At 35.3% G+C, this 22967-nt stretch overlaps 1 protein-coding gene across 1 annotated transcript in view; it reads left to right on the top strand.

Moving 5' to 3' along the window:
- Positions 1-22967, top strand: part of PRMT3 (protein arginine methyltransferase 3) — a 138798-nt gene that overhangs the window by 19466 nt on the left and 96365 nt on the right. The window contains exon 9 of the mRNA XM_060606210.3: positions 9917-10038. Within this exon, the coding sequence (XP_060462193.2) occupies positions 9917-10038 (122 nt within the window). The remainder of the gene's footprint in view (positions 1-9916; positions 10039-22967) is intronic.

The following is a 22967-nucleotide window of genomic DNA, read 5'->3' as shown; positions in this document are numbered from 1 at the left end:
TTCCCAAGAGCAGTGTTTCACTTATGACTTAGCTGAGTTAACTGAAATTTGTTTTGTTTTTTTTAATTTTAATGTTTATTTTGGAGATAGAGCATGAGCTGGGGAGGGGAAGAGAGAGAGGGAAACACAGAATCTGAAGCAGGCTTCAGGCTCTGAGCTGTCAGCACAGACAGCTATCAGCACAGCCCCTGACATGGGGCTCAAACCCACAAACTGCGAGATCATGACCTGAACAGAAGTTGGAGGCTTAACCGACTGAGCTACCCAGGTGCCCCGACAGCTGAAATTTATATGGTACTCTGCTCTCTTGGCCAACAAAGCATTACCTAACATGAGAGGTTTATGATGGTATGTGTTTCTTTGTATTTGCTGATCCCCCTCTATAGATAAATAGGTGATTTCATTTTTAAAATCTTAGTTTTTATCAGTTCTTTGAATTCAGCTTTTTTGTATGCTTTTTATATGTTATTACAGCAGAGACTAAGAATTTTTTTATAGTTGGCTCTTACATTTATACCCAAGTGCTGGAACATTTTATCTTACATGTCTAAAAACCGACTTTGTTTCCAGCGAAACAAATATATTACCATTAAAATTTTCACTTTATATTTATAGTTAGATTATGTCCAGATTTTTATTTTATTTTTTCATTAATATGTTGTGGAGAAATTAGGCATGTACTGGTCTGGGCATTTTTAATCCTGCTTGGCTTCTCAGGAAGCAGATATATAATAATTTTAGACAAGCAGTGGATCTCTTTAGGCCTCATCTGTAAAATGAAATCATTTTAACCCCTCTGGTTCAAAACTTTTATGATTTTTTTTAATTGTAAAATCATGGTCTTTGAGCCATCTTTTCTTAATACTTTTTGATATGAATACAATATGAATTCATTAAGTAAAATTAAGTTGAAGTTTCTTTTTCAGTATGCTTCTGAATAGACTTTTGTCCTATAATATGTAAGAATATACTGAAAAGGCACAAATTTTTTTTTTAATTTTTTTTTAATGTTTATTTTTGAGAGAGAGAGAGCGCACGAGCATGAGTGGGGGAGGGGCAGAGAGAGAGGGAGACACAGAATCTGAAGATGGCTCCAGGTTATGAGCTGTCAGCACAGAGCCTGACACGGGACTCAAACTCACAGACCGCAAGATCACGACCTGAGCCAAAGTTGGACGCTTAATCGACTGAGCCACCCAGGCACCCCGAGAAAGCGCAAATATTTGTAATCAGAAGATTAATCATTGAGAAATTAAATAATTCTGAATATTTCTGTGTATATAGAATACATCTTACTAGATTTATCAATTTATATACATAGTTACTTTCTGCTTCTAGTTTTTTGTTTGCAACAGTATTATAGAAATGTTACGTATAGGGGGTGTCTGGGTGGCTCAGTCAGTTAAGTATCTGACAGTTGATCTTGGCTCAGGTCATGATCTCATGGTTTGTGATTTCAAGCCCCGAGCCCTGCGTCGGGCTCTGTGCTGGCAGTGCAGACTCTGCTTGGTATTCTCTATTCTGGCTGCTCCTCCCCTGCTGTCTCATGCTGTCTCCATAAAAATAAATGAAAAATCTTAAAAAAAAAAAAAAAAAAAAAAAAAAGTTTTGTGTATATTTTATACATTTTCAGACAAAATACATGCCTGTGGAAAATAATAATGTTTCAGTTATTTTGTGTTTTACTTACTGTTCTGACTGAAGACATTAACTCTGCCAAAGTCAGGAAACAGCTAATAAATAAGTTGGGAGCACTTTTCCTTAGCACTTTGTCTAAAATGCTTTCATGTAAGTTATCTATGTGTTATTAGTTTTGCTTGGCACTTACGACTTCTCAAACATGTATTATAATGTAAAATATTATACCTATCAATTTTTAATTCCCTAAAACACTTTCAGGGTTTAATCTTCTGTAATTATTAATATTAAATAATCTAGAGCTTTCATATTTTTAGATGATGTGGGATACTGTATTATGTTATGGCTACAGAATTAGAAAATATACTACCATATATTTAAATAGCACTTGATAATTTATAGATTGCTTTCAAACATGTTGTCTCATTATTAGTATACAATAACTTGTAACTGGGCAGGGCAAATATTTATCTTCTTTTGCACATGTAGGTATTTGAGGTTAGTAGGTTAATTGACTTGCCCTAACACAGGCAACTAAAACAAAAACAACTTACTCCTTGTTGAGTGCCTTTAACCCTGTGCCACTACACTTAAAACACCATTATGTTAGAATGAGTAATTAGGGTGAGATGCATTAGTTATGCTTTAGTTCACATTATCTTTTATATATAGGTTATATGATTTCTGTGTGCCATGACAGAAAATTACTTAATTCTTTTTAAAAATTTATGAAATGACTTGTTTACCTGAGTTTTATTATCATTGTTTTTATTTGCTTCTTTTTCTCATCAGGTAGTCAAACTTCATACACTAGCTTCTATATTATATTACGTAGTGCATAGTAGAGATTTATTTTTCAAAAAAGTACTAATATTTAAAACTGTTTCTTCTGCCTTTCCTTCTCTTCTTCCTCCATCCCTCGCTTCCTGCTTCCTTTCCTTGGTTTCTTTTTTTTTTTTTAAGTTTATTTATTTTGAGAGAGAATGTGTGTGCACACGAGCAGGGGAGGAGCAGAGAGAGGGGGATGGAGAGAAAATCCCAAGCAGGCTTTGCACTGTCAGTGCAGAGCCCGACTGCGGGGCTCGATCCAGCCAACCGTGAAATTGTGATCCACCGGAGCCAAAATCAAGAGTTGGAAGCTCAACCGACTGAGCCACCCAGGCACTGCCCCTCCTTCATTTCTTTCTGAATATGGTTTTGATTCACAAAGCTCCTGTGGAGGCCATATGGTTTCTCAGATTTAATTTAACGTTGGGTGGCATTTAACCGTGTTATCACCCACTCATAATTAATTTCTATTTGCAGTACATTGAAGAAATTCACAGTTAGGTGCCTTCTCTATGCTTTTGGTTATTATCCACAGTTAAATAGATTCACTTTCTTTATTTCTTTCTTTCTTACTTTTTTTTTTTTTTTTTTAGAAGAAGTGACTCAAATTACTTCATTATTTTATAAAATAATGCTGGTTTATCATTTCTGCCTTCCTTTGATTCTGTTAAGTTTTAGTTTCTTACCTAATTACCTAATTTTGAGCTAGATGTAACATATCATTAATGCATAATTAAAAGTATATTTTAAATATATGCTTTAGAAGCAGATTGACCTTTGTTTGCATGCCAGCTTTACAAATTACCAGCTATATTATCTGGGACCTATTACCTTCTCTCTCTAAAGCTCTCTCACTTTCCTCATGTGCAAGATGAGGACTGAATAAGACTTTTATATATATGCATATGTATACAAATTATATATATGTGTGTGTGTGTATATATGTACATGTTACAAAAGAACACATACTCTAATTGAAGTATATGACATATATTCTTCTCTGTTAGCTTTCTTACTCAGCAACTTTTCTGAGAGATGATTCCTTATCATTCTTTTAATGGCTCATTTGTCCAATGTAAGAATGTCTGTAAGTTTTAATTTTTAATATTAGAAACAATGCATATAAAAATATAAAATATTTAAAATGTTTTAAATACATGTGAGAGTCCGGTAATAAGATAAAATCCTAACAGTGGACTTCCTGGGTCAAAAAAGTAATTTATTGAGTGCATGGGTGGTTCAGTCAATTAAGCATCTGACTCTTGATTTTGGCTCAGGTCATGGTCTCACAGTCCTGAGGTTGAGCCCTGTGTCAGGCTCAGTGTGCAGTGGGGCCTGCTTGGGATTTTCTCTCTTCCTCTCTCTCTCTGCCCCTCCCCCACTTGTGTGGTCTCTCTCTCAAAATAAATAAATTACTTTTTAAAAAAAGGTAATTTATACCTTGGATGGAGTTAGTGCTGCCAGCTTGTCTTTCCATAAACAGTATGTGAGTGCTGATATTCCCAGTCACCTTTGCCAAATATTATAGTATCAAATATCTAAATTCCACACTGACCATTTAGGTTTAATTTTTTAATTTTGCAGATATCTTATTTCAGTGAAAGTTTCTGGAAACTTATCACTTACGATTGTGTTGTATATATTTTTCCATTTTTATTTTAGCCATATAATATTTCAAAATAATGTACCATAACCATACTCTAAGCATACATACTATCTATTACAATATTTTCTTGCTGATATGGTTAACACATTTTATTGGTAACATAACAAAATGTTTCCTTTTTGTTTGCAATGATACATAGTTTCTGTCTTAAAATTCTTAACTTTTTTTGTATGTAAAAGTACTTACCTTAAAATATGTTGACTCTCTCAGACAGGCCACATGTGCAGGAAACAAATTGTCCCTATGAAAGCATCTGGGCCTTGTTCTTCTTGGAGGGGCACAGGATAGGAGACACAGTGGTAGCCTTTCAACAACTTTATTTCTTCAATAGAAATCAGGCTGTTTAATAGATTTTCTCTCTTCTGGAGTCAGTTCTGTAAATGATATTTTCAAGACATAATGGATTGAAGGACTCCACTTACAATAGTAAACAATATAGAAGATAAAACGCATAGGAACAAACTTAAATAACGTGTAGGACTTACATGAAAAAGAATTTTTTTTTTAAACCTGAAGAATATGATAGATGATTTAAACAAATTGAAAATTTTACCATCTTCTTAAATAGGAAAACTCAAAATTATCCATTTTCCCTGTATCAACTTATAATTTAGTTCAATCCCCATAAAAATACTAAGACTTTTTAAAAAGCCTAGATAAGTTGATTCTCTTGTTCTTATTAAAAAATAAATATACAAAATTTTCCAGAAACATTGTGAAAAAAATTTTGCAGTGAGCATGGACTAGAGAGTGGACCAACCTTTTTAGATACTAAAACATTCTGTAAAGCTTCTGTAATTACAATGGTTACTGGCACATGATTATATAAATTAATGGAGCAAAATAAAAATCCAAAAGTAGACCAAAGTATGTACAGAAATTTTACTTAATGTTCAAGATCCCTGTGCATTTGGGTTGCTACAACAAAAATACCATGAACTTAGTGACTTATAATTAAAAATTTTTAAATTGATTTTTCACAGTGAAAAGTCTGGGAAATCCAGAATCATGGCACTAACTGATTGTGGTGAAGGTTTGTGTTGTAGTTCACCACAGGCATAGACATGCCTTCCTCCTCCAGAGAGGAATCTTCTGGGCCCCTTTTATGAGGGTACTAATTCCTTTCACGAGGGCTTTGCCCTGATGACCTAATTACCTCCCCCAAATCCTCGCTTCTAGGATGTGGAGAAATGGGAATCCTCTTGCGCTGTTGGTGGGAATGCAAACTAGTGCAACCGCTCTGGGAAACAGTGTGGAGATTCCTCAAAAAATTAAAAGTAGATCTACCGTATGACCCAGCAATAACACTGCTAGGAATTTACCCAGGGGATACAGGAGTGCTGATGCATAGGGGCACTTGTACTTCAATGTTTACAGCAGCACTTTCAACAATAGCCAAATTGTGGAAAGAGCCTAAATTGTGGAAGAGCCTCCATCAACTGACGAATGGGTAAAGATGTGGTTTATATATACAATGGAATACTACTTGGCAATGAGAAAGAAGAAAGTCATGCCATTTGCAGCAATGTGGATGGAATTGGAGGGTGTCATGCTAAAAGAAATAAGTCAGAGAAAGACAGATACCATGTGTTTTTACTCATATGTGGATCTTGAGAAACTTAACAAGACCATGGGGGAAGGGAAGGGGAAAAAACAATAGTTACAGAGAGGGAAGGAGGCAAACCATAAGAGACTTTTAAATACAGAGAACAAACAGGGTTGATGGGGGGTGAGGGGGAGGGGAAAGTGGGTGATGGGCATTGATGAGGGCAATTGTTAGGATGAGCACTGGGTGTTGTATGTAAGCCAATTTGACAATAAATTATATTTAACAAAAAACTGTCCCAGATGTTGGGTTTACCAAAGACTTTAAATCAAATATTGTAAATATGTTGAAAGAACTGAAGGAACCATATCTAAGTAATTTTTTTAACCAAGCTACAATTACCATTGATAAACCTTATGTCACTATAGATTGGTTTACGAAGTGTAGGATTTTATAAATGAAATTATATAGTATGTTTTCTTTTTTATTCAGCATAATTAAGATTAATCCATGTTATTACATGCATCAGTAGTGTGTTTCTTTTTATTGCTGAGTAGCAGTTCATTGTATATACATCCAGCCTTGGCAATTCAGTTGGCCAACTTCAGCTTGTTGTTGGCCAAATCTGACCATCCCTATCTGCTTGTATTATTGTTTATAGTCACTTTCATGCTACAACAGCAAAACTGAGTAGAGACTATATGGCCCAGAACACTGAAAATATGTTTTATTCGTCTCTTTACAGAAAAAGATTGTATGCCCTTGTGTACATATATAATCATTTTTTAATCCATTCACTTGTTGATGAAAATTTAAGATTTTGTTTTAGTTTTTGGGTTTTAAAAATAAAGTTGTTAATGAACATTCATGTACAAAAAAAAAAAAGATCTTCTAATACCATCCTCAAAACTAAATAAACTAAAAAAAAAGTATATTAATGAAACCATAAATGTACTAGAAGAGAATGTATGAGGATAAAATAGAATGAAATAGGAGAGAATATGGGGAAGGTCAGTCTAATTATAATCAAAATCCAGCAGGAAGCCATAAAAGAAATGATTAATGAGTTTCACTGTAAGTAAAGAATTTCTGCATAGCCAAAATCACTATAAGCAGAATCGAAACACAAAAATATATGCTGAGAGAAACCTTGCAGGTTATATTATAGAGGTGTCATCTTCTTCACTTACAAAGAACTGTTATTTGATAAGAAAATTTTCATTCAAAATTTCATAAGAAAAAGACAGCTCACTGGAAAAATAAAGAATATAAGTAGATACTTTACATAAAAAGAACTACAGATGGCTCTACAACATAAGGAATGATGCTAAACCTCATGATAATGGAAATGCATGTTATAACTATGCCAGTGTATTATAATTTCGTACTTGCAAGATTGGCAAAAAGCCAAAAGTTTGATCATATGGTCCATAGGCTAGTCTCACCTGTAAGGATATCAACACTTAAACATTGCTGGTTAGGGCCCTCATGAGCAGAACTGCCCTATGGAAGGTAGTTTGGTCATATCTGACACAATTATAAATATGTATATTCTCTCTTGACACAGTATTTTCACTTCTAGAAATGTATTCTGTAGATTTTCTCATGTGTGAATGGGGTTAGATATAAAGCTATATTTACAGCAATGATTGTTATAGCAAAATTTCAAAACTACCTAAATGTCTATCAGAGAACTAAATCACTAGATTATGGTATAGCCATAATACAGAATCCTTTACACCCATACGAGAGAAAGAAGTTCTGTAAACTGATACGGAAAGATCCCTACATTACATTGCTAAATACAAAAAGCAGTGTGTAGCAAGTGCAGTGGTGTAATATGCTTCTGTTTATGTAAAAAAGGGACGGAAAAAATGTGTTACATTATCTTTACACGAAAATTCTCTTGAAGGATAAATAAGAAATACAGTTTTTGATGTTAAACTATGTGGCCTATATTACCAAGCTGAAGAATAAAGTAATGTTGAACGGTTTGATAGATTTTTAATTCTAGTTCTGTTGTTCTTACGGTAGCTTCCCATTACTCAGAATAAAATCCAAAGGTTCTGTGTGATCTGGCCTCTGCTTAACCTTTACCTCACTATCGAGCAACCTTTTCTCACCCAGCTCAGCCACATTGGTCTTCTTGCTTTGCCTGGAATCTTGTGTTTTGCTGTTAATATCCTCCACTGCTTAGAAGAAACTCCTCCAGATCTCTACATGGCATATTCCTTTATTTCATTCAGTTCTCAGCCCACATATATCAGAGGTGTATTCACAGACCTATTTAAAATGCTTAAAGTATGTATCCCCTCTTCTCTGCTCTAACTTCTATTCCGGGGCTTGATTTTTCTTTATAACACTACTGGCTAACCTTATTTTGTATTTATTTATTCATTGTCTGTAGCTCCATTAAGACAGAAACTTGGTCTTGTTTGTTGCTGTACCCCATCACTGTGATCATGATTGCACTTAGTGATGCTCAGCAAATATTTATAGGAGAATACTGAAATAATTTCATTTTTTGAGATAAGTACATAGGAGTTTAGGCCATTGATATTGAAAGATTTAAGGCAGTGCAGGTTGCAGTCATTTCACAGAAAATACTGTATCTCTGACTATTTTGTTTAATATGTTTCCTCAGTAATTTGTTTTTGTTTTTTACTTTGAATGGGGCAGGTTTCACTATACTATATTGGAAATAGCATGCAATTCTTGATTTGGAAATAATTGCTTTTTACCTGTCCCCAACATCATCTTAAACTTTGATTCTTTTTACCTTCACCATTGATAATGAGTATTATTTTTAAAAACTTATATTCTTAAATGGCTGAATTCTAGAAGCCAGTTTGTTTTTATTGTACCTGTATTATTTAAGTGAGTTGAATATTTAATTTTGGAAATGGAGGGGGTATGGCAATATTCTACATCTAGGATTCTTTTATAAGCATTTTTTAGTTGTATTGGATGATGCTCTCCTGCTAAACTTAATTCTTGTCTCTCAAACTTGGAGAAATTTATTTCTGCTACAGTTTAGAACTACTAAGCCTAAATTAGAGCATGCATGCAATGGGGAAATTAAAAATAGAGAATATTATGGTGCACCTGGGTAGCTCAGTCAGTTAAGCGACCGACTTCAAGTCAGGTCATGATCTCACAGTTTGTGAGCGAGCCCCACGTTGGGCTATGTGCTGACAGCTCAGAGCCTGGAGCCTGCTTCAGATTCTGTGTCTCATTCTCTCTCTGCCCCTCTCCCGCTTGTGCTCTGTCTCTCTCTGTCTCTCAAAAATAAATAAATGTAAAAAAAAAGTTTGTAAAAAAAAATAGAGAATACTTCCCTGTTAAGTCTGTAGAAATTGCTTATTTTGTGTAAAACATCTCTTAATTTACATTGTTGCATCTGATTGTAGCAGAATATGGCCAGTATGGCCAAAAAGACTGTTAGGAATTTAAAACAAGTTGGGGTGCAAACAACTTGGTGTATGTACCTGGCTAGCTCAGTCGGTAAAGCATAGGACTCTTGATCTTGGGGTCATAAGCTCAAGCCCCATGCTGGGCATAGAGCTTATGTTTAAAAAAAGAAGAAGAATTTAAAACAACTCATTGTAGTGATATCTTCAGCTTCTTCAAATAGAAATCACTACCATAATTGATCAGTAAAATTTTAAAATACTGTGATCAATTGGGGTGTCTGGGTGGCTCAGTCAGTTAAGCTTCAGCTCAGGTCATGATCTCACAGTTCACGAGTTCAGGCCCCTTGTTGGGCTCTTTGCTGACAGCTCAGAGCCTGAAGCCTGTTTTGGATTCTGTCTCCCTGGCCCTCTGCCCCTCCCCTGCTTGCTCTCTGTCTCTCTGTCTCTCAAAAATACATAAAAAACATTTTAAAATTTTCAAAAAAATATTGTGATCAATTACTTGCCAGAAACATCATAATATGTGATTAGAACTTAAAATATTAGACCTATCGGGGCGCCCGGGTGGCACAGTCGGTTAAGCGTCCGACTTCAGCCAGGTCACGATCTCACGGTCTGTGAGTTCGAGCCCCGCGTCAGGCTCTGGGCTGATGGCTCGGAGCCTGGAGCCTGTTTCCGATTCTGTGTCTCCCTCTCTCTCTGCCCCTCCCCCGTTCATGCTCTGTCTCTCTCTGTCCCAAAAATAAATAAAAAACGTTGAAAAAAAAAATTAAAAAAAAAAATATTAGACCTTTTCAATAATACCTGTTTTTTTTATTTTACCAGGTAGTTTTGGATGTTGGTTGTGGAACTGGAATTCTCTCTATGTTTGCAGCTAAAGCTGGGGCAAAGAAGGTTCTTGGAGTTGATCAATCTGAAATACTTTACCAGGCAATGGATATCATAAGGTAGATGTATTTTGAGGCTTGATTTAAGATTATTTTTAAACATGATGATTAACAGGTCTTCTTGTCTTTAATAGCTGTCTAATGCAGACTCAAGACATTTGTCTTTTAGTAAAAATTCATTCCAAAATAATAGGATTTTAGGTTATATTGAGCCAGACATGTTTAAACTATGAATAATCTCTTCACAGTTCTCGTTGATGGGAATTACTTTTATATAATTTCCTGTCTTTCCAGTTATAGCTATAAATATGCTAATTATAATAATACAGAATTAGAGGGGTGCCTGGGTGGTTTGGTCCGTTGAGCGTCCAACTCTTGATATTGGCTCAGGTCATGATCCCAGGGTCATGGGATAGTGCTCCCCATTGAGCTCTGCACCTAGCGTGGAGCCTGCTTAAGATTCTCTTCCTCTGCCCATCTCCCCCATTTGTGCCCGCACATGATTTCTCTTCCTTTCTCTCTCTCTCAAAAAAAAAAAAAAAAAAAAAAATTAAACCAAAATAATAATACAAAATTAGAAATTATTGACATAAGCGTAGTAATTGTTAGAAGACTACAAAACTGAATATTTCAGTTATGTTTCCTTTAGCAAATATCAATCAGACTAAAGACTAAGGGGTATCCTTTTTTATAGCACTAACCTTTGTGCCTCAAAATTAAAATAAGTAGAGTATCTCCTACTTCTGAGGAGTTAGGTTAATCAATCAAGGATTGATTTTTATGACTGGCTTATGTCATAGTAAGAAGGCCTTTATTCGAACTACAGCTTGTAGAACTAGATATCTTTAGCTGTGTACTTAAAAGCACCTTACATTTGGAACTTAGGAGTAATTTTCAGAGTAAATCACTAATAGGAGCTTCTCAGTAATTCTCTTTTCCCCCCAGCTTTATTGAGATATAATTGACACATAGCATTGTATTAGTTTAAGATACACATTGTGTTGCATTGATATTTTTATGTATTAGTATAATTATCACCATAGCGTTAGCTAACCCTTCAATTGCATCACATAATTACCATTTCTTTTTTTTTTTTGTGGTGAGAATATTTAAGAGCTATGCTCTTAGCAACCTTCAAGTATATAAATACAATATTATTAACTCTAATCACCATGCATACATTTAATGCCCAAGTTCTTAAGTGGTCCTCCCATTGATACTTATGTTCTGTTTTTAAAATTGATTAATGTTAATTCTTCCTTGTTAGCATAAAATATACATAAACATCTTAAGTATAATTAAGATGTTTAAGTTTTTAGATATTATTGCATAATGTAGAAGTATAGTGTTGTGGTTAAGAGTATAAGGTTTGAGTCAGGATTGGTTTGAATCTGTACTGTCTCACTTACCAGTTAGAAGTGAGATATACATATAAATACCTCTTTGGCACATTGCTTGGCACATAATAGGTATTTGAAAGTTACCTACTATTATTATTATTAACAAGCGCCAAATTAATGTTAATGAAAACATTACATTGATCTTGCTTAGATTTTTCATAGATCTAGGTTTGTGGTTATGATTTTCTTTTTTTTTAAGTTCATTTATTTGAGAGAGAGAGAGAGGGAGAGAGAGAGCAGGGGTGGAGCAGAGAGAGAGGGAGAGGGAGAGGGATAATCCTAAACAGGCTCTGCACTGTCAGCACAGAGCCTGACATGGGGCTCCATCCCACAACCCTGGGATCATGACCTCAGCCTAAATCAAGAGTTGGATGCCTAACCCACTGAACCACTCAGGCGCCTCTGTGGTTATGATTTTCATATTGGAGAATGTGCATATGTGTCGCAACTCTGTAATCTGGTAAAGTTTTTCCTAGTTCTTATGGTACCATATGGACATCTTCATCATTTTTGAGGTTCCATAAAGAGTACCTACACTTGCTTGTGCTTTGCCATACAAACAAATATGAAAAACACTAAAGAAGATACTGTTTTAGAAGAATTATCAAACATTTATTGTGGATAGTAAGATTATGGTCAGATATTTCTTTCCTTCTTTTTTTTTTTTTTTTTTTTTTGAGAGAGGAAGTGCAAATGGGGGAGGGGGAAAGGGAGAGAGCATCTCAAGTAGGCTCTATGCCTGGTGCAGAGCCCCACCCGGGGTTTGACCCCACAACTGTGAAATCATGACCTGAGCCGAAATCAAGAGTTGGATGTTCACCCGACTGAGCCACTCAGGCACCCTCATAAGACATTTCTATTAGAAGCTTTATCTTGTAAAAGATCATGTCCATTTACTTGTCATTTTTAATTTCTATGAAGTGAGACTAGATGTGTTCTCATTTTAATTTCTTTATGGAAGAAAAGGAAAAGGATAGTAATAACACTCATTTTATTTTGTTTTGTTTTGTTTCATTTTATTTCACATAAAATTCCTACTGACTTTTTAGAAATATCTTTATGTAGTGATTATATTCATATTCATTGTGTATAAAATGTAGTGCTGCTGTGTGTGGAACTTTTGCATAAGAGCATTTATTGAAAATAACTTAGTACTCAATTTTAGGTGCTTCATTTTAACAATAAAAATTGCTAACGTTAATTTAGTACTCTCTATTGAATTTCTTTTGCAGTAGATATAATTACAATATATTATTATCCTTATTATAGAGATTAAGAAATTGAGGCACAGAGATTAAGTTACTCTCTTTATTTGTAGTGGAGCCAGGATTAGCTCCCAGGCAGCCCGACTCCATCTTCATTCTCACAGTCAATTTACTGTGCTGTATCTCCCTTTAACTACTTACAGGGCATGTGTTAGTTGCAGTCAATAGTTTGCTTTACTTAGAATCTGTAGAGTTTGAGGGATACCTGGGTACCTCCGTCAGTTAAGCATCCCACTCTTGATTTCAGCTCAGGTCATGATATGTCTCATGGTTCATGAGTTTGAGTCCCATGTCAGGCTCTGTGCTGACAGCATGGAGCCTACTTGGGATTCTCTCTCTCCCTCTCTGCCCCTCCCCCACTCGTGTGTGCACTCGCTCTCAAAAAAATTTTAAAAAAGAATCTGTAGAGTGTGAAAATCCAACCTTTTTGCTTTAGATTAGTTCTGTTTTGGATAAGCCAACATTATACCATTTCTTCAGAGATATTATCCATTGCCTGTTTTATATTGTGAAAAAGTTACTTCCATAGTGTCTATAAGCATCTCTCCCTTGTCTTCCATTTAAAAATTTGAAATTTATACTTGGGTGAAATAACTTCTGTTCTTCTGTTTGTGAATGTCTCTCTAAAAGGATATGCAGGAAACAGTTTACTGTTAATATTCCCACAATTTACTGGCTCATTATTCTACCAGTTGAAGAGGAGTATAGCATATTCCTCTCAGCATCTGTAATCACATGACTTGATTTCTGATTTTGGCTTTTTGATTAACTAGCTACATGATAATGGGAAAAGTACTTAACTTCTTTAGTCTCTGGTTTCTTCATTTATAAAATGAGGTTGATGGTGATATCTATCTCCTAAGACTGTTATAAGGATTGAATCCATTTATGGTGCTTTGCAAAGTGTCTGGCATGTGACTGCTTATTAAATTTTAGCAGTGATTGTAATCATATTAGTTAGTAGTAATAGTGGTATATTTAGCTTGGCACCAGTGCCCCAAATAATATTTTATGTTTGTTGGTTATGTTTCTAAAATAATCATTTGGGGTGCCTAAAATAATCATTTGGGGTTCAGTTCAGTCAGTGGAGCATGTGGCCCTTGATCTCAGGGTTGTAGGTTTGAGCCCCACATTGGGTGTAGAGATGCTTGAAAAAATAGAATCTAAAAACATAATAATAATATTATAATAATAAATAAAAATAATCATTTATTGTAGTTGTCCCCCCAAAATATGATAGCTCTCTTTTCTACATTTTTTCACAGTCTCTACTCTTCTGTGCCATAAAACTTCCAGATTTGGCCAGTTTTTTTTCTGCACGGACTCTCTTTCCTTGAAATCTACTCGCAACGTCTCTTATATTTGTCTGTGTTGTATATTGAGGCTTTCTGGAACTATCATCAGTCAGTGAAAACAGCTCTTCCAGTTAGCAGGCTGTGAGTTGTCTTTGGCTCTTCTGAGGCTTCTTTGTCAGAAATGTGTACACAGCAGAATTTTTGTAAAACTCTGTAAGCTTACATCTATAAAAAAGTACTTTAAATTCTAAAAGAGAGACACTTTTATTTATTTATTTATTTATTCAATATATGAAATTTATTGTCAAATTGGTTTCCATACAACACCCAGTGCTCATCCCAAAAGGTGCCCTCCTCAATACCCATCACCCACCCTCCCCTCCCTCCCACCCCCATCAACCCTCAGTTTGCTCTCAGTTGTTAAGAGTCAGAGAGACACTTGTAAATGCATTTTTCATTACTTTTAAATATAGTTAGTTTACAGTCCTTGAATTGTGTTCAAAATGATAAAATAATTTGTATCTCTCTTTTTTTTTTTAATTTAAAAGAGAGACCTCATGTTTTAAAGAAATGAGTTTAGAATGGAGTAAATATTGATTTTAATGTAAACTGACATACATATTAGGGCTTATATGTAATATATAGATATATGTATATATTAGGGCTTAAGGTTAGGCTTGCAGTTTTGAGGTTGCAGACTTGAATAAAATCAAATACAGGTTTTCAGAGCTGTTACATTACAGGGGCAAATAGAACTCAAAGTGATACATGGAGGAAATGAGAAATTGTTTCTTATCTGTACTGTCATACTTGAAACTCTGCAGTGAATGATCATTTTAGAAACAAACTTACCTAAGGATAGGAAAGCTATTCAGTGGCAGACAGTCGTATGCTGTGTTCGCCCTCAGGAAGCAGGGGTAGCTTCTGGTAATACTTTTACCATTACCCCGGCTGCCTTTGGCTTCTCATTGCCTCAGCCATGGAATAGCTCATTATTCAGACGCTGAATGTTATTGCAGAGGAGCTTTCATGAGAAGGCTGATCCATCGTACAGCTGCAGTGCAATACTTTCAATCTCACTGTGACATTAAAGATGCAATCTTTTATATTGCCTGTATCTAGAATACTGTTAGAAATGAAACATTAAGAAAAGCCTAGAGAATATTTGATCTGTTGTCGTGTTTATGTAAGTGTCCTCTAGATTCTAGGATGGGAGCTATATCTTCTCAATCTTTTTATCCCTAACACCTAGCAAAATGTCTGAATCACAGTAGATGCTTGGTACAGGTCTTTGAGAAGAACAAATTTAACATAATGATTTTGAAGATAGTGGTGACCCCACTATGTCAGATTTGGAACAAGATCACAAAATGTACCAGGAAAAAATTCTTGAAGTAAGGGATGTTCCTTCATATTTTGTTTCTAAATTTCATGGAAATAACATAGAAGAGTAAGTTAAAGCTGAAGAGAACTTTGAACTGCTGATGAGGCTGAAATGGTGAAAAACATATTTGCTGCTAAAAAAAAAACAAACCAGAATTCTACTAAAGGTAGTGAACGTGATCAAGACACTTTACAAGGAAACTAAATTCATTTCTTCTCCCACCCCACTAAACCCTTAATTTCCTGTCCACTCAGTGCTCCTGGCTTGGGCTCTCACAACTACCCGCTAGTTCAGTGGTTCACTGGAAGAACAAAGCTTAATATAAAGTTGTATCCGCAGCTAAGATTTGTTACAGCAAAAGCCACAGTCCAGGGACAGCAAGAAAAAGATATCTATCAGTTATAAGTCATGTACAGGCTCCCAGGTAATCCTTTCTTTGCAAGAGTCACACAAAATGTACTTTTCTCTCTGGATGCAAAACTCAAAGACACATGTGAGATGTCTCTACCCAAGGAATTGTGCTTGAGTCTTAGAGTCTGTAGTTCTCAAAAAGAGCTGATCACACGAGCACCTGCTATGTGACCCGCCATGGTGTACATGCATGTCAGACACCAGGTGCCCATCAGGAACATTCATGTTTGTTTTAAACATGCTGTCATCCTTGTTTAGCTTGGTCCATGGCTTTGCGCATATAGAATAGTATCATTACCCAGTAACTATGTGAATGTTCAGTTGTTTTGTTAGAGTTTGGCCGAGAATTACTGCTATGGTTACAGAGATAAGTAAGAACTAAGGGAATAGACCTGCATTGACTCTTTTCTCACACGTAAAAATTGTAAACCTAGGATTCATACTTGACCTTTGCTTCTTTTTTACCAACATACCTATTGGAAAGAGTCCTGTTGATTAAGAATCCCCAATGTGTCTCGATCCATCCCTTGTCTGCCATTGAGGTTCTTAAATCTGTCTTAATTCACATTTTTACTTTTCTCACCTAAATTAATACAGCTGCATGTAACTGGCTTGGTTATTTGTACTTCCTCTTTGCCTCCCAGCAGCTGTCATCCATTGTCTCCAGGACAGCCAGACTGATTTCCCTGCTCAATTTTCCTCCCCTTTAAGTAAAAAGGAAAGGGGCAGTGGGGGAAGGATGTATTTTGTGTTGGGAACACATAAGAGAGGATAAAAAAGAAACTAAGATTACCTGTGATCCTAGTATGAGAGATCACTATCGATATTTTGGTAAGGCTTTTTAAAGCCTTAGGTCACAGGAGATGAAATACATAGAAATGGAAGCTTACCAGAGTATCAGCTCCTCAAGGTTAGACAGGAATTTTTCTCTGTTTTGTTCATTGATGTGTCCCAACCACCTGGAAGGGTAACATGACACATAATAGGTATTCAACTTAAATACTTATTTAATGAATGAATTCATAAATTCATGAACTTTCAAGACCCAGAACATTGAACATGAAAGCCAGGTAAATCATCATCAAACCTGAAAACCCATTGTCTCTGCTTGAATCCAGATGATTCTTTTCATCTTTTTTTTTCATCGTATTAGAAGTTGAGTTATTTCTCGTTTTAAACAATAAATGTTCTCAATGTTAGTAATTCCACAGCTGCACATCTGTAATCACAAATGATACATTCGGGAGGGATGCAATTCGTTGAGTAGCTTTATTTTGGCTTTGTGTCTGGGCCCTGCATTTGAAATGATCAGCCTTGTAGTGTTTATTTTTCATGAGATGTACTTAATCTGCCCTTTGTCTCATATGTTTGAGAATCCTTGTTTTTTTATTTGCATTTATGAATGGAGAATTAGGTTTTTTTAATAAAGGTAACTGGTATATGTTTTGTCTCTGATGGGATTGGAGGGGAAGCTCCCTTTCTTCCATTGATTTTTCAGGCTCTTGTCACTTCCACTTTGTATACCTCTTGACTCGAGGAGTTTGTGTTGTGAAGAATGGCTTCTACCTCCACTCTAATTTTCTCTGATAGGTGCACTGAGCACTGGATCCATCAGATTTACCAATGTAATTTAATCCCCCCTTTTCTCCCATGAAATTATCAGAATCTTTGCTTTTGATATCACCTTCTAAAATCTTTATGCATTTATAAATTTTTATTGTATTTTATATTAATTTATTGTCAGTTTGCTTTGGGAACAAAAGAGAAGTATTTGCCCTTGGATGTCATAGTGAAATGAAAGCAAAGTAATATACCGTGTGTATTTTTATATGAGGGTATTCCCTCCCTGCCCTTCTCTAGTACTTATGTATTCTTCTAGAGGAACTTTATAATTATTTTGTCACAAACTTTAAATGCCACTTATTTGACTAGGTATTCATTGCATGAACTACCATACTTTATGCCGCTTACATGTCCATTTCTCTACTAGACCATGCTCTTCTTTGGACCTAGACCAGGTCTTTGAGTCACATTTGCAGAAGTACATTACACATTTGATCCTATGTTTCCCATTTTAAAAATCCTGAAATGACTCTTTATTGTCTTGGAATAAAATCGAGACTCTTTAATATCACCTTTATCTCCCAACCCTGTCACTATATACCTTTTGTTGCTCTAATCATACTGTGAACTATTTATAGCTCTTCAAATTTGCCATTTCTCTTCCATTCACACACACACACACACACACACACACACAGAGGCAGTTTGTGCACACAAAGATGTATGCACTTCCTTATCCCCATACCCATATACGTCTTCATGGGTGCTCTGTCTTTTCCTAGTTAAACTCAAATGTCTCTCACTTAAGGGCTTTTTATATAAGCTGCTGTGGTACCCTATGCTGTTTACTGTTCTGTCTCCCTTAGACCATGTTCCTAAGTGTGTGGACTGTGTCTTTGATCTCTGCATGCTCAGTCTAAGAATTAATCTTGCTCATGTTCCTATATCATGAAATAAAAGTTAAATTGCTACTTTTCAGCTAGAACAACTATACTTTCCTGTCTTATTTCCTAACAAAATTTTCACTCAGAAAAATAGATGATTTCAGTGCTTATTGGATTAGTTAAGAGACATACTTAAAATACCCTTTTTATTACAATGTTATATTTCTGTAGATTAAAGCTATGCTAGTTTTTGAGCAAGTAATTCTAGAGATAGAATTCATTGGAATGCTTTTTTGCTGAAGAAAGGTTTAGTGAGTAGCCACTTGAGAAAAAGTAAGTAAAATGTATAGTTTTTTTCATGAATGGGAAATCAGGTGGTGATTAAGACGAACAGTCCCATGAAAGAGGTTATCTGTGTGAATGATATCTGTGTTGAGCTGTTTAATACAGAATTACTGGGAATTATGGCCTTTGTGTGTGTGTGTGTGTGTGTGTGTGTGTGTGTGTGTGTGTATTGCCTGAAACCTTAATCTTTCCTGTTATATTTATATTTGAACAAGTAATTACTGATGCAAGTAGGATTATGACTTGTAGCAGACAATAAACAGCCTGAGCAGATGGCCTCTTACAAAACACATCTTGTTTCAGCATTAGCATTCCGAAGGTATTTCTAGGCAATGGGAACATTTTGCTCTTTTAAGAAGCTCACTTTTTGTTTCCTTTGAAGTGTTTGTAATTCTTAGAGCCTTAATAAATATTTCAGTAAATAGTAAGCAACTACAGCAGTTCTATTAAGAAGGATTTTATTAACTATTTCTTTGATAAAACCTAAATATGATGGAAGCATCCTTTTCTTTTACTTTTGTGTGAAATATAACATACATATTAAAAGCTCATAAACCATAAGTAATGTTATAATATGCATAAGTATGCACAAAATAATAAGAAATAGAATATTACCTCACTTTTGAATCCCACGCACCTGTATTGCCCTTTTTTAGTCAGATGCTGCCCATCCTGATTAAGGTTACTCCTGTCCTGACTTTGATGGTAATCACTTTGTTTGCTTTACACTTTAGCCACTTATATGGCCATCCATTTAAGATAGTTTAGTTTACTAAACTTTGATTTTTAAATAAATGAAATGATATGTCAGGCATTCTTTTTGTCTAGCTTGTTTTGCTCAACATTATTTTTAGTGTTCATTCATGTTATGTCTAACCGTAGTTCATTCATGTTTATTATTGTAAAGAAAGCCACTAATGAATATATCACAATTTATCTGATCTGTTCTTGATGGACATATTTTGGGTTTTCCAATCTATTATGAACAATTCCGTTACGAACTTTTTGTACATAACAGTTCTGGTTGGCGTTGTCTTATCGTTAAAAAAATTTTCCAGGTGGTCTTATAGCACCTCATTGCAATTTAAATTTGCATTTCTGTGATTATTAATGAGGCTGAGCACCTTTTTATGTGAATATTGGCCCTTGGAGTTTCCTTTTCTGTGAAATAACCTGTTTATATCTTTATCATATTTTTGTTAAGTTGGATCTTTTTCTCATTTATCTGTAGGCGATCTTTATATAGTTAAAAGTTTTATTTATTTATAGGTTTTATGTAATGCAGATGTCTTCTTTCATTCTTGCTTGCCTTTTTACTCTTTCGTAGTGTCTTGAGGTACTGATGTTCTCAGTTTTCACGTAGCAACATTCTTGTTTAAGGCCACTATTTGTGAGTTGGGTACAAAACCTTATTGAGATATTCTTTTATATCTCTTCTCGGCCTTTTGGCTAAGATCAAGTGGAGATATTCTTTTATATTCTGTTGTAAATGCTTTATAGTTGTGGGTGTTTTTGCATTTAGGCATCGTATTGGGCATTGTTTTAGTATATGGCATGAAGTAGGGGTCCAGTTTTATTCTTTTTTTTATAATCTTTTCATATGACTTGGTTGTCCCAGTCTTGCTTATGACAGAGACTGTTCTTTCCTTTCCACTTTGCAGTGTCATTCATCTTTGTCAGGAATCAAGCATCCACATATGAGGGCAGTATAGCCTTTACACCAAAATTCTACTGAGGCAATAGAACAGAAAATTACAGGTTACTCATTCATGAACATATATGCAAAAATCTTCATCAAAATGTTAGAAAACTAATTGAGCAATATATTGGAAGGTAAAGTTTATCCCAGGAATACAAGGTTGGTTAAGTACAAGAAAATCAACCAGAACAATCTATTGAGATCATCTCAACAGATGCAGAAAAAAAGGTTTGATAAGATTCCATGTCCACTCAGTACATCAATGTATTAAAATTCTTAGGAAACTAGAGCTAAAAATGAATGTTCTAACATGATATATAGTATCTCAAAACACACAAACAAACAAAAAGAAATCTACAGCCAATATCTTGATGAAGCTTTGAAAGCATTTGCTTTAAGTTCAGGAACAGGCCAGAGATAACTGCCATCACCTCTTCAATTTAATACTGTAAAGAAGATCCCAGTACAGCAAGGCAATAAAAAGAAAGCTATAAGAATTGGAAATGAAGAGAGAAAACTATCCTTACTCATTAACAATATGTTTGCAAATATGAACTTCAGAAATAAACTATAAATAATTCCAATAATAAAATTATCAAGGTGCTGAATACACAATTAATACATAAAAATCCATTTTATAAGGAACATAAAATACTTAGACATTAAAAATTAAAATATATCAAAGTATATTGTTAATATTTCTAGACTCCCAGACAATGCAAGGACATTAAGTCACTTTTAATGGAAAATTCACCCAGGGGATGAATATCCCCCAGTAAACACTGTGCATGAGTCATGAGTCAGCTGTTTTAACTTCTTCCCCAGTCTACCTTCTGACCTTGGTCACTATCTCATTGCCTTACATTTCTGTAACATTCTGTATCTGTAACATTATAACATTTTCTGGAATAATTTCTGCTAAGAATAAGCCTGTAAAGACCCTAACAACCCTACCATGATTTGAACCATCCTGTACAAAGTTTGTTAATAACTCCTCAATGAAGACCTCATCTAATTCCTCCACTGTTTTTCAAAAGCCATTTAAACTACTTTTCTCAGTGAGCTGGTGTTTGTTTCTTCCATCTTTTTTTTCTCTTACTGATGCTCCCTTTCTTTTGTGTATGTCAAGAACATCAGGCAATCCCATTCTTGGTAATTAAATAAGGTAATCACATACTCCCTCTTGATTACATATCAAGGTTACATAAAATGGTCAAGAATGAAGAGTCACTGAGTCCCACATCTATCATCGTCTCTGTCAATAGCATTCAATTATATTGTTTTTGCAAAGCCAGTCTAAGTTTATTTGCACTCACAGTTTTCCTTCTGCTCTAGAGGACTATCTGTGCATTGGGAAGAGGGCAGAGCAGTTACCCTCTTGGAGGTAAGCACAGTTGTAGACCAGTTTTCACCCAGTTTATTTGTTGCCTGTTGTAGCACCTGTTCGTTGCCACATAGGGATGGATCTATCATCAACCCAAGTAATTATACTCTGTTGTATGTAAAATAAGTGATGCATCCTTCTGATTGTCCATGCCAATAATGATTCACCAGGCTTTTCTGGTATGTGTTTGTGAAATACCAGACAAGAAATACGCTATTTCTTTCACAGAATACTCTCAGCACTCAGGCGTTCTCTGACCTTGACCTCCGCCTACCTATAGTATCTTTGGGATAACTTATAGCCTTAAGTTCATTACTTTCTTAGTGGATATTTCATCTCCCCAGAGTAGCCATATAAGCACAAGAAGGCCTTCCAGTGAGAGGAAAAACTGTTCTTATATTTTTTTCTCTTGCCATTATCTCCTCCCTAAAAGGATTGGCATTTATCAAACATGCTAGTAACAGCTAGACAATAGAAGTTTTCACTATCTTCCCCTCTGCCTACTGATCCCTGTCAGGCTAGTGGCCAGTTTGTCAGAGTCTTAAGTTTTCCCATTTCAGACCAAAGAGGTCTAGGTAACCATCCCAGGACTATATCCTCCTGGTTTTTTTTGTTTGTTTGTTTGTTTTTTAGTCTCCTCCTTTTTCTGGCTTTAAAAAGTACCCTAAGCCTTTGTGATTCATGGATCTGTATGAGAGTCCTCCTAATAACATCACCCTGAGCTAACAGATTTTCCAGTCAGACTCCCACAAACCTGATTACCCAGGGATGTTACCCAGTATTAAGCTTCATTAATAATTTCAAAGACATTGGCAATCAAGAGATTCACAAGTAGGGAGCGATCTGGTACATGGAGAGGAGCCTCTTACTTAAAGACCATGTCTACTCTGGGTGACAGAGTACATGCCTGACACAGAGAAGGAAAGACCTAAGCAGCCGCCTTTATCTTTAATGTCCCAGACTTCTCCCTAATTACTCTGGACCATTTAATTGCCCCTATTTTTAAAATTGTTTGTAAAGCTTGACCTTGGATAAAATCTGTGGGTTCATGTGAGTTAGATTTCACAGTCTGATCCTTTGTATTCACTCACCCATATATGTCCGTCCTCTTTTCTTATTCCTTCATATTTCACTATCTTGGATCATTTTCCTTCTTCCTGAACTAATTCTTTAACATTTTTTTCATTGTGCATTTATGGCCATAGCCAAACAACAATGATGTTATTTCATTCGAAAATGTATTTTGCTCTGTCTTGGAGGTGTTTTTCTCTGCATGGAGACCTTAGGTTGGTGGTGATAATGCACTAATATGGAAGTCAATAAACTTTAGCCATGGACCAGCCATTTGTTTTGTAAATA

This window comes from Panthera onca, chromosome D1 (assembly GCF_046562875.1).
Source record: "Panthera onca isolate mPanOnc1 chromosome D1, mPanOnc1 haplotype 2, whole genome shotgun sequence".
Classification (NCBI taxonomy): Eukaryota; Metazoa; Chordata; class Mammalia; order Carnivora; family Felidae; genus Panthera; species Panthera onca.
Note: the sequence above shows the minus strand (reverse complement) of the source record. Positions and strands in the feature narration are given on the sequence as shown.